The sequence below is a fragment of the Mustela erminea genome, chromosome 19, assembly GCF_009829155.1.
Source record: "Mustela erminea isolate mMusErm1 chromosome 19, mMusErm1.Pri, whole genome shotgun sequence".
Lineage (NCBI taxonomy): Eukaryota > Metazoa > Chordata > Mammalia > Carnivora > Mustelidae > Mustela > Mustela erminea.
In genome coordinates, this window is record NC_045632.1 from 56,253,298 (window position 1) to 56,265,430 (window position 12,133).

Below are 12,133 nucleotides of genomic sequence, written 5' to 3' on the forward strand. Positions count from 1 at the left end.
CCAGACAGGAAAGGACGGCCTGGTTACCAGTCACATCAGTGAGGAAAATCGCGGCTGATGTGAACTGAGGTCTACAGGCCAGACAGGGCTCCAACTCTACCCCTCCTCCCTGCCTCCTCCCGGAGCACCACTCCAGATTCGGGATGAAGCGGACACGGAAACACTTCCTGCCCACGCAGAACCCACAACCTGGTCTGGGGAGAGACAATGAAATAATAAGGAAGGATCAGCAAGTGTGCAGAGAAAATAACTGGGGGACCGACTCAGGGGGCCGGCTTCATGGTTTAGGCGTGGGAGCCAAGAATGGCATCCGCTAACTGCCACACCCCTCAGGAGGGACAGCCTGTTCCCTGGCCCCATTTTTCAGATGAGAAAACTGAGGCAGCTTGCCCAGGAAGTTCAGAGCCAGACTCTCTGGGCAGGCTGATGCCCGAGGGCTTTATACGGGGTGGGGCGAGTCCCAGTGGAGAAGGGGGCGGCACCAAGTGCCCCGAGGGTGTCCTTCTGCACTTCAAGGGCCACCTGCCTAGGAGAAAAGGCCGTGTTGGCCGGATCGGGGGCCTCTGGGTCCTCTATTTACTGACGGAGCCCCCGCGCCCGGGGAGGGGGGCGCCTGACACCCCCACCCCCCGCGGCGGGGCCCCTTTAAGGCCGCCCGTGGGTCTGGTGCAAGTTCATTCATCCAGGGGCCCCTGCTGACTCACGCTTATGAAAGTGGTTTTCCTGGCCCCGCCCCCGCCCGCCTCCTCCGGGGCCGTGAAATACCCCGGCCTCCCCGCCTCGCACAGCCTCCTCGGTCCCCTCGGGGAGACGGCCACTTGCTCCGCGGTGGCCCCGAGAGCCGGCCCTCCCGGCGCGCGCCAGGCCAGGCTCGCCGCGCCCCCCGCGCCCCCCGCGCGCCCCGCGCGGGTCAGGTGAGTGGCCTGAGCAGGGCGGGCGCGGTGGGGGAGAAGCGGGGGGCGGGGGAGCCCCCGCGGGCCGGGCCGGACGCTCTTCCGCCGCGCGCTCCGCCGCCGCCGTGCCCAGGTGCCCGGCCCCCTCGGCCGCCGCCGCCCCCGCCCACGTGACGCCGCTCGCCGCAGGGAAGGGAGGTGTGGCCGCCCCCGCACGCTGCCCGCCGCCCGGGCACTGGGTCCTGCCGCCGGGCCCGGAGCGCCTCTTGTCTCCGCACCCTGCGTCCCGGGCACTTGGCGCCTGGCAGGCTTGGGGTGCAGAGCACGGGGCGGGGGCTGCTCCAGGTGGGGGAGGCTCGGGAGGGAGGGGCGCACCCCGCTGGGCCCCGGGGCTGCGGGCAGGTAGCGCTCGCGTCCACGGACCCTCCTCACCCTCGCCCTGTTTCAGCCTCACGTCCCTTTCTTGGTGGCACTGTTCCCACGGTCTTTTCCTCCGGGGGACCTTGCCCACCTTCCGACGGTCGGCGGCGGGCAGGACTTGAACTCGTTGGCAGCGCCTGGGACGTTCCTGGGCAAGAAGCCGCCTCCGTCCTGACCCTGGTCTCTCCCTCCCGCCCCAGGGTTAAGAACGCCCTCTGGGTGGGCTGGGCGTGGGGGAGATCCACAGTCAAGTGAGCAAAGGGCCACCAGCAGTGCCCAGTAAATGCGGCCGTGCAGGTGTCCCAGAGGCTCAGAGCAGTTTTAGCCCGAGGAACACTAGAAACGCTGGTGCTGCAGACTTCAAGGAAACATCCCTCGTTGAAGGCGGCCGATGTTCCCATTTTTTCTTTGCTTATTTGCTTCTGTGAATGACAGACTCTCCCGGGAGCTGTTCGCAGTTGGCAGGAGCTGTCTTCAGGAGGGACTCGAACAAAAAGTGAACATTGGAAGTTGGCCGTTCCAGCGCCACAAAACTAAAACACATTAGTTTCAGATCGTCTGCTGTCCCTTGGCAGCCTGTGCGGTCTTCCAAGGTAATAAGAGTTCTCAGCTGCTCAGGGACGCTGCACAGGAAGTGACCTCGGGGTGGTGACCTCATGTATGTGGCATCTGGAGGCTTCTGGAAGGGAGCACTGAACTTAGAGCCCAAAAGCTCTGATGGGAAATGGGTCCTTCCACCTTCCCGGAAGCAGGATAAGAGGCGAACCAAGGGCTCCTAGGAGTGCCTCTTGCCCCTGTGGATGGGGGAGGGGAAGGTCAAAGGGACAAGAGGGGTGAAAGGCATGGCCCAGCATGGGCGTGCTCATTCTGGGGGGCCATGGGGAGTCCACAAACCCGGGGGTCAAACTCGAGATCTGTCACCCACTGGCTCTATGACCTCGGGGGCATGGCTTCACCACCTTGAGCCTCAGTCTTCACATCAGTGAAGTGGGTTGCCATGAGAATTAAAAGCTGTAAGGCATACGGAGCTCTCAGCAAGGGCATCGCATGGGTCTCCATTACTGTTATTCCTGGAGACAGGAGAGATGGGGGTGGGGACCTGGGGCTGTTTGGAGGTTCTAGGAGAGTGTGCTGGGGAACTGGCGTCCTGCTCCCCACGGCCTCTGGCAGAAGCTGTCACCCTGTCACTCTGCACTCTGGAGCCCGGCTCCATGACCTCAGCCGCTCTGTCTGTAATACAGGAGTGAGTGGAAGGGCGCACAGTTAAGGATGAAATGAGTTAACGTGTATAAAGTGGTTAGAACATGCTTGGCACCTAGCCAGCTCGTCACAGACGTGCACGAACGTCAGCCATTTGTGTTGGAGGTGGTGGTAATGGTGGGGGGCGCCCCCCCAGACCCTCTCCCCGGGCAGACAGCTCGGCGCCTGCAGGGAACCCCGTGTGGAGAAGGCCGCGCAGTCCCTGATGTCTTTCATCCCCTGGGGCCCCGGGGACCAGCGGCAGGGGGACTGTTCCCAGGATGAGGCGTCCTTGACGTGCCACGTGACGGGACACTTCCTGCCGTGGGTCCTTCACCGCTGAGCCCCCCTTTCCTCACCCGCCGGCCGAGGGGACACGGCTCCCCTCTCAGGGTCATCAGACCCAGTGCCATCACTTAGGTGCAAGCCATTCACTAAAGTGCGGGAAAAGGTCTGTTGTCATCCCCGGGGGAGCGACACCGGCTCTTCTCACTGGCCCGTTGCGGGGGAGGGGCTCTTCCTTTCCGTCTGCTCCGGGTGGACGCTGGTGTTTATGTTCCTCTGCACGTGCGGAGCTCGTATTCTGGCCTCCGTCACGTTCGGTCACCAGTCAAGGTTTTTTCTTCCAAGTGTGAATTGGTTGCCCACTTTTCCAAATCTGAGAATGCACATCAAAATCCAGATTTCTGCCTTGTCCAGAAGACTTCTGCGGGCAGTGACCCTGGGCCCCCATCCCTGGCTGCTCAGGGGTGGGGGGGGCACGTGCCAGCCCACTCACTCTTGTACGCGTGCATGTGAGCCCCGGGCCTCACTGGGGCAGGCCAGTGGCATGCATGGGGCACACACAGGGAAAGCCTCGGCACTGGTTTCAAAGCTAACTTTGTGACACTGAGCGACTGTGCTCCCTTTCTGGGCTCTGGGTGACACATCTGTGACCTGGGGTCGTAACCAAAGGCTTCTTGAGTGCGGCTGCGTGGGGAGTAGCTAGGCCCATGCTAAAGGCCACACACTCCTCAACGCTCCGTTGTCTTGTGGCCTCCAGGACAGCAGCGTGTGGCAGCGGGGGAGGTCGGAGACCCCCTTAGCTGGGTCTGGGGGAGGTGGAGCAGGTGGGTCTGGACCTTCCCTCCCTCTGGTACCTGCACCCCAGGAACTGGGTTTAGGTCCCTACAGGTGATGCGCTGCAGGCCTGTGGCCAGCAGGGGGCGTAGGTGTTCCAGAAACCGGCAAGTTTACAGGCATCTTTCCCCAACCCAAGTGACTCCGGCTTGCCAAGCTTCAACGCCACCTGTTCCTCCTGAGCCGCTGGAGCTGGCAGTGGGCTCCAGCCAATGCTTCACGGAAATCACCTCCCTGTGTCCCCTCAACAACCCAACAGCGTAGAAACTATTATTATTCCCATTTTCTAAGATGAGGAATCAGACCCAGAGAGGTCCAGGAATGGGTCGGTGGTCACCAGCTAGGAAGCATCTGGCTGGGCAATGGCTCCAAAGGCCACTGGCTGCACCGGAGACCTGGATTGTGGGGTGGGGATTGTAGGGGGCACAGAAGTGCTGGGCAGGGCTTGCCGCAGGGCAGGGGAGGGCTTACAGAAGATGGCCCATAAGCTGGGGGTGTTGTTACTGTCTGCTGGTGAAATGGGGCGGGGGGGAGGCTCAGACCTGGAGGTCACTGGGCCGGAGGAGGGGACCCTGCCTGGTGGGGTGGGAGGGGAGGTGGTTTGTTCGGACTGGGACCGGTGTGGGAAGGAGAGAAGGAACAGGGGAGTGGCATCCCGATAGGACTCAGCGAGGACCTTGGACTTGACCCTGAGGGCCACAGGACAACACCCCGTAGCCGGGAAGGGAGGGCATGACACCCCAGGCTCACGGAGTAGCCTTTCCTCCCTGCTTGCCCCCAGGTCAGCCGCCAGCTGCAAGCCCCCCACCAGCCACAGCCATGAGCAGCTGGAGAAACCACGCCCTCGGCAGCGGCGGCTCCAACCCCCTCACGGTCGTCGTCATCGGTGAGTGCATCCGGGAGCACGGGCTGCGCTGAACCCCTGGGGTGAGGGTCGGGAACCGGGCAGGCCCAGGGCAGGCATCTATTTACAAAAGTTGTCTTTAAATTTGGCCGTTGAGCATTCAGGACGTGCCTGGTGCTAGGCCTAGCAATTTACAAAATGTCATTCCCCGTGACCCCTCCAAGAACCCTGAAGCCGGAGCAGAACTGTTCACTGAGGCTGGCCAGCAAGGGCGAGGGGGCCCGGCCCTAAGCCTGCAAGGGCTACTGTGTTTCCCTTGTACCCAGCACGGTGCTCGGGGCCACGTGAGGCAGACGCGGCCGAAGCACACGGTTCCTGTCCTCCAGCCCGCAAAATGGGGACAGACGGCCCTTCCCGATTCAAAGGCCATTCCTGTAAATCAGAAACAGCTGAACATCGGTGACCGCGTATGGTTTGTCCTAAGGGCACGGCGCCTATGGGTGATAGTCTGCACAGCACAAGATAAGGTGGGGGCAGATAAGGAGAGAAGCAGTGTCACAAGGGTAAATGCCCAAGAAGCGCCACACAGGAGCAGTGTGACTCATCCAGGCTTGGGGACTAGAAGCCCTGGGGGGGCGCTGTATCCCTCCTTAGGCTCCCTGCCCAGCTCGCCCCACCCACCCCCGCCCAGAGCACAGGAATCTATCCTGTCTGACCAGCCACACAGCTTTGGGAGGACAGGACGAGTTCTTAGTGATCTTAGAATCTGTCGTGTTACTGTGTGACCACAAGCAAGTTACTTAAACTCTCTGAGCCCCAGCTTCCTCCAGTGTGACAGGGGAAAAAGGATAGCCAGCACCTTGCTAAATGTTACTGGGGGACACGCGGGGCTGTCGCACATCAGGGCTTCGCGCAGGGCCTGGTCCGACAGCAGCATCTGTCACGCCTTACTGTTTCATTCTTAAGATCCCTCGACACCTAGTAGGCACTCTGTAAACGTCCGTGGTTGTCACCTGCATCGCCCTGTTGTTAAAGGAGCACCCAGGAGGCCCTCGGCAATGGTCCCTTACTTTGTGACTGTTGGTACGCACAGCGCCTGGCCCATGCTAAGGACTCACTGTTTTTTTTAAAAGATTTTATTTATTTATTTGACAGACAGAGACGACAAGTAGGCAGAGAGGCAGGCAGAGAGAGAGGAGGAAGCAGGCTCTGCGAGGAGCAGAGAGCCCGATGCGGGGTTCCATCCCAGGACCCTGAGATCATGACCCGAGCTGAAGGCAGAGGCTTTAAGCTACTGAGCCACCCAGGCACCCCAGGACTCACTGTATTATGTTTATGAATCAAGAGCAAATCCATGAACCAGACAGGTCAAGAGCAAAGCCCTCCAAGCCGGTGGTCTGCTGCCCTTAAAAGCCCTGCCCTCTGCCCCCACCCTCCCTCCTCAGGCAATGGTCCCTCGGGCATCTGTCTGTCCTACCTGCTGTCGGGCTACACCCCCTATGTGAAACCAGACGCCGAGCACCCACACCCACTCCTGCAGAGGAAGCTCACCGAGGCCCCGGGGGTCTCCATCCTGGACCAGGTGGGTCAGAGCTCTGGGGGATATCCCCGCGCCCCCCTCCCAGGGAACTGGGGCAAAAATAGAAATATGCATGTGTTAGTCACATGAGGGGCCGCAGTCAGTCATGACATCAGTTGTCACAACTGAAGCAATGGCACTCCTGGCTCCCAGGGTCATGGCCAGGGAGGCCATTTAACTCCCTACAGTACACAGGACAGCGCCCCCCCCCCCCGCCCCCACCAAAGCACAAGCTGCCCCAAACATCAGCAGTACCGAAGTTGAGAAGTCCTGCCTGAATCATTTGGCTCACTGGCTCCTGCCCAAGAGGGCACACCAGACTTTCACCCATGCCCCTTGCCTTCCGGAAGGCTGCTCATTGCCCGCCCTCCCCCCACTTCCGACATCAGCCATCCTCCTGGCTCCCTCCCCCTCCAAAGCTGGCTGATGAGGAAATAACTGGGTCTAGATCAGCATTTCTCAGAATGCCTTCTACAGGACATTAGTTCCTCAGAGAAAATATTCCTACTCCAGGAAGTCTGAGAGATACTGGGTTTGGCAAAACTAAACAGGTAGATGCTGCAGTAAAGCTGCAGGACTTGTCAGAGCCTTTACCGCGTTGATGCGCATTATCTCCTTCTGTGACACAGCATTTTCCAAGCCTGTGTGACTTCCGTGATACGAGGGTGGGAATGCAGGACTGGGCAGCCTTTCTCCAGTGCCGCTCTGACCTATGCACCCCCTCCAGGACCTGGATTACCTGTCTGAAGGCCTCGAAGGCCGGAGCCAAAGCCCTGTGGCCCTGCTCTTTGATGCCCTCCTGCGCCCAGACACAGACTTTGGGGGAAACATGGAGTCCGTTCTCACCTGGAAGCACCAGAAGGAGCGAGCCATCCCCCATGTGGTCCTCGGCCGGAACCTGCCCGGGGGAGCCTGGCATGTGAGTGGGAGCTGGGAGAGGGGAGAAGGGCTTTGGGCGGAATCTGCCCGAGGTCTTGGAGAGGCTCCCTCCCGAAAGTTCGGGCTCTCCCCTTCCCGGCCTCTCCTTCGCTCGCTTCCTGCTCTCCGGGCCCTCCTGCGCCCACCCCAGCGAAGCCCTCCCTGCCCGCCCTCCCTACCGGCCTGGGGGCTCGGAGAGGCCTGGGCCAAAGAACTCCTTTCGCACACAGTCCATTGAAGGCTCCATGGTGACGCTTAGCCAAGGCCAGTGGATGGGGCTCCCGGACCTGCCGGTGAAGGAGTGGATGCACAGGAGGAGAAGGTGCGGCGGCTCGGGAGATCCCGGGGAGGGCGGGGGACCGGGCCTCCACCGGCCGTCCAGCCCAGGAGCCAGAGGTATAAGGGCTCTGTGTTTCCGCTAGCCTGCCCCTCCTCTTACTTCAGGACGGGAAACTGAGGTTCGGATGGGGAAAGACTTGCCCAGGACCACAGGGGGCTGGGCTCACCCCCAGACCCCTGCCAGTGCTCCCGCTGCCTGATAGACAAACCGCCCCCGCCCCGACATGGCCCCTGGGAGCATCTCAGCCTCTAAGAGATGCTGACATGACAGCTGCCCTTCCCACCACTCAAGCCTGGTCTGCAGTAATTTCTTTACTTCAAGGTCAGCGAGTAGGATGCACTTCTTTTTTGAAATGCTCTTGTAAGAGAAACCTGACCACACACAGACAAGAAAGACAGCTCAGCCCAACCCGATGCCTCTCCACTGCTCTTCCATTCGGGGGTGCTTCCCCCGTCCTGTTTCCGGCTCCATCATGACCCCACGACTCCCACCGGTCGGACCGTCCTGGGGGAACAGCTCAGTCACTGAGCAGATGAATTCCAGCCCTGCTCATCCCGGGAATCGAGGCACCACATGCCCAGTGCTCCGGGGGGTGGGGGTTGGCAAACAGGGGATCGCCACTTGGGTGCTGGCCCACCTTGTGTGACGCCCTGTTCCCTCCGACCCCCAAGGGCCATGACAGGAGCCTGTTGTCCCCACGCCGCAACTCGGTTTCAGAAAGAGTCTGTGTTCCTGCCGATCTGGTACAAAGATCTCCAGAGAGACAGGACTTCAACTTTAACTCTAGACATACCCTTTTACATTCTGCTTTTAAGGACAGGATATGGCATAGGATGTCAGGTGGTGAAGGCTGTGTTTGCCCTCCTCCTTTTACGCGACTGCTTAATACTCCCCATGCAGCGATCTCACCTGGCTCTTCCTAGGGGCAGGGCCACGCCCACAAGGGCCACGCCCCCTGCCCTCCGGGGCTCTCAAGCCCCGCCCAGTCCTGGGGCTTTCCTCCTTTCTGACCTGCCCTTCTTAGAAAGAACAGCCTGTAGCATCTTAGGACCCTTCTCCGGAACAGTTTTTACTCAGAGAATGGGAAGTGACAGACCCACAGACCCAGACCCCAGAGTTCCAGCGTCAGAAGCAGACGGGCGAGCAGCGGAGCTCAGGGCCCTGGGGGATGCTGTGTGAGCTGGCCCTGGCACGGGACCTGGTGGGTGTCACCTAGGATCCTCCATTATTTTGTTTTGGGTGGGGGGGGGGAGGGGAAGGAGCAGAGGCAGAGGAACAAGGGGACAAGCAGACTCCGCGCAGAGTGCAGAGTCCGACGTGAGGCTTGATCTCACCATCTAGAGCAGGACCTGAGCCAAAACAAAGAGTCAGACCCTCAACCAGCTGCGCCCCCCAGGCGCCCCTCATAGGACTGTCCTTTAGCGAGTTCCTCCTGAGCAACGTGTCCGCAGCTGGAGAACGTAACCCACCTGCGGACACACAGGCAGTCGTCGGAGCTGGGATGGCGCCCAAGCCTTTAGCTCCAGTGACACTGGCCCGGGCAGGGGAGGCACTGAGAGCGAAAGCAAGAGGAACAACACTGGCGATAAAACAGCCTCTGCCCTTGCGGGGCGTTGGGGGGACTCTGCCAAGGGCTTTGCAGGGGCTGCTTTTAAATGAATGTGTTGGGTGAAGTCCAGGAAGCGTGCCCCACTCCAGCAGGCGGGGAGAATGTCTGCAGGAGCTCGCACCTGCGCGGCAGCTGCCCAGAACCAAGAGCCAGACGCCCCCAGCCCCAGGAGCCCCCTCGCCCCCGGCCCCAGCACAGCCCCCTTCCTCCCGCCTGCGGCCGCCACTCCATCACCTCTAACTCCCCGAGCCCGCTTCCTGGACTCGACAGGAACAGGATCCTCGCAGCTTTCCGTAGCTCAGTGTTCAGCCCTGGGAGAAGGGGGACTGTCCCCTGCCGCTCACCTCCGGGCAGGTTCTGTCCTGAGGTCCCTGTTCACCACACCGTCCGACCCTCTCCACCGCCCCAGGAAGTAGTTCATCGCCGCCGTCATCCCCGCTGCACAAATAAGGAAACTGAGGCTGGATCGTGTCAGGCACACAGCTCACCGGCAGCCAAGTCGGGATTTGAACCCAGGCCACCCAGTTCTGGAGGCCACACTCTCCCCCCGCCCCACCCTGATGAGGTACCCGAACGGGCTCCGTTTTACACACGAGGAGCTGGAGGCTCCGAGGGGGTAAACCGAGTCCCACGGCAGGGGAGGCAGAGCCACCGTCCAGCTCCGGGGCCCACCGCCGGCCTGGTCGCCCTGTCGTAGCTGACGGCTCCCGCACCCCCGTCAGCTCTCTGACACCCTCCCTCCCCCATTCTCCCTCCCAGAGGTCTTCGCAACAGCCGGGCCACAGCCGGGGACATCGCTCACTATTACAGGGACTATGTGACCAAGAAGGGCCTGGGCCACAACTTTGTGTCCGGTGCCGTAGTCACAGCCGTGGAGTGGGGGACGCCGGAGTCCAGCAGCTCCGGGCTCCGGGAGCCCGGCCCCCTCTTCCAGGTGAGCGGCTTCCTGACCACCGAGGACCAGAGCCGGCAGCCTTTCTCCCTGTGCGCCCGCAACGTGGTGCTGGCCACAGGCTCGTCGGACAGCCCGGCCCGGCTGGGCATCCCTGGGGAGGACCTGCCCTTTGTCCACTACGAGCTCTCGGCCCTGGAAGCAGCCACGCGGGCGGGCACAGTGAGCCCAGGCTCGGACCCCGTCCTCATAGTGGGCGCAGGGCTGTCGGCCGCTGACGCGGTCCTGTACGCCCGCCACTACAACATCCCCGTGATCCACGCCTTCCGCCGGGCCGTGGACGACCCCGGCCTGGTCTTCAACCAGCTGCCCAAGATGCTGTACCCCGAGTACCACAAGGTGTACCAGATGCTGCGGGAGCGGTCCGTCCTGTCGCCCGGCCCCTACGAGGGCTACCGCAGCCTCCCGGAGCACCGGCTTGTGCTCCTCAAGGAGGACCGCCAGGCCGTGCTGCAGGACCCGGGGGGGCTCCAGAAGGTCTTCGGAGTCGCCCTGGTGCTGGTGCTCATCGGCTCCCACCCTGACCTCTCCTTCCTCCCCGCGGCGGGCGCGAACCTGGCCGTGGACCCTGACCAGCCCCTGAGCGCCAAAAGGAACCCCATCGATGTGGACCCTTTCACGTACCAGAGCACCCACCAGGAGGGCCTGTATGCTGTGGGGCCGCTGGCAGGGGACAATTTTGTGCGTTTCGTGCAGGGTGGGGCCCTGGCCGTGGCCAATTCTCTGCTGAGGAAGGAGGCCAGGAAGCCACCCTAGCGCCTGGCCTGGCCTGGTTGTACCCAGACCCTAACGAGGAAGGGAGGTTCCTACAGCCCCGCTGGACACCCCAGCGAGGGACGGGGGCCTCTCCTGGCAGGAGACGGGAGGGGCCCTGAGCCCAGGCAGCAGCCTCTCGGATGAAGACGAGCAGGGAACCCAGGCTGCCTGGACTGGGACTAGTGCCCAGAGTGGGAACAGAGGCCGCAGGCCAGGGTAGGCTGTGATTTGGGGAGAAAGCTGCTGGTAGGGCAGCTGAGCACTGAGCCAAGAGGACTCCAGGCCCTACTCCTTCCAGAATCGGGTCCCAATTAAACCCAGTACCTGCCTCCACTGCTGTGTCTGCGGATTCTGTGCATGGGGAGGGGGCTGGGTGCCCCCTGGGTGGGGGAGGGGAGCACAGGGCCATGTGGGAGAGCCTTGGGCTGGGGAGCTATGTGGCAAGGGACTGTGCCCTAAGTCAGGGCACAGCTGTGTTAGGAACGAGGGGACGGTGGGGGGGGGGAGAGTGTTTCCACGGCCCCTGCCCACCCCTCCAGCCTAGCCCTGCCCCCTCCTTCCACTCTCTCAACTTAAGGACCACTTAGTGCAGGCTCCTCTGCCAGGAGCCCCTCCATTCCCCCAAGGGCAACCCCCTGTTCGGGGCCCAAGGTCCATGGCATTAATGGCTCGTGTATCTGTGCCATCACTCCAGTATCCTCCTCTGCCCGCTTGGATCTAGGTGCCAGGAGGCCAAGGACTCCCCCACCCCCACCCCAGTCCCATTAGTGCAGCCCATGGCCTAGCACGGGCCTTAACGCGTCCTTCGGACAGATGGACGATGGGTGGATAGGGCGCGAGGGGAAGAGGGTGTTCTGGGCCACCAGTCTGGGCGCTGGTGGGGGAGGTTTGAGGGGGCCCGTGGCCCCCAGTTGTGGTGGGGGAGGCCCAGCGCGTGGGCACGGGTCCCCGGAGCTGCAGCCAGCAGAGGGCGCTCCGGGCTCGCCGGACACCTGCGCTCCGGCCCTTGCGTCGGCGCCACGGGTGGGGTGGGGGGGACCTTCGGGAGGGGGGCAGCGGGAGACTTTCGGGGGGCGGCCTCCAGGGAGCCCCCGGCTGCGCGGCCGGACGCCCACCGACCCCACGCCTCCTGGGCAGCCCCTGCGGTGGCCAGGCTGGGGTCCAGCCCCCAGCACCGCGCCCCCGCGGTTCGCCCCCCGCCGCCGCGCCCGGCTGCCGGGGGCGGGGTGGGGGGGAGCGGTGGACACGAGGCACGTGGCTCGGGGTCCAGGCGGAGCGCCCCCCCCTTCCCCGGTCCCCCGGCGCCGGCCCGTCCCCGCGGTGGCCGCGGCCGCGGGGCAGAGGGAGGGAGGGCGGGGCGGCGCGGGCGGCGGCGGCGGCGGCAGCGGGGAGGGGTCGCGCGGGGGCGGGCCGCGGGCCGGGCGGGGGTCGGCGGGCTTCCGGGCGGCGGCGGCGGCGGGCGCG

At 63.1% G+C, this 12,133-nt stretch overlaps 1 protein-coding gene across 3 annotated transcripts in view; it reads left to right on the forward strand.

The window, feature by feature from the left end:
* The window catches only part of OSGIN1 (oxidative stress induced growth inhibitor 1), a 30,858-nt gene extending 19,854 nt beyond the window's left edge, over positions 1-11,004 (forward strand). The window contains exons 1-6 of one of the 3 annotated variants that reach the window (XM_032323180.1): positions 771-914; positions 4,453-4,557; positions 5,961-6,097; positions 6,822-7,013; positions 7,243-7,334; positions 9,721-11,004. In XM_032323180.1, the coding sequence (XP_032179071.1) occupies positions 4,491-4,557; positions 5,961-6,097; positions 6,822-7,013; positions 7,243-7,334; positions 9,721-10,669 (1,437 nt within the window). In that variant the 5' untranslated portion in view covers positions 771-914; positions 4,453-4,490 and the 3' untranslated portion in view covers positions 10,670-11,004. Of the gene's footprint in view, positions 1-770; positions 915-1,748; positions 1,907-4,452; positions 4,558-5,960; positions 6,098-6,821; positions 7,014-7,242; positions 7,335-9,720 lie in introns of those variants that run through there. The other 2 variants (XM_032323179.1, XM_032323178.1) reach the window with 2 other exon arrangements.
* The last annotated feature ends 1,129 nt before the right edge of the window (positions 11,005-12,133 follow it).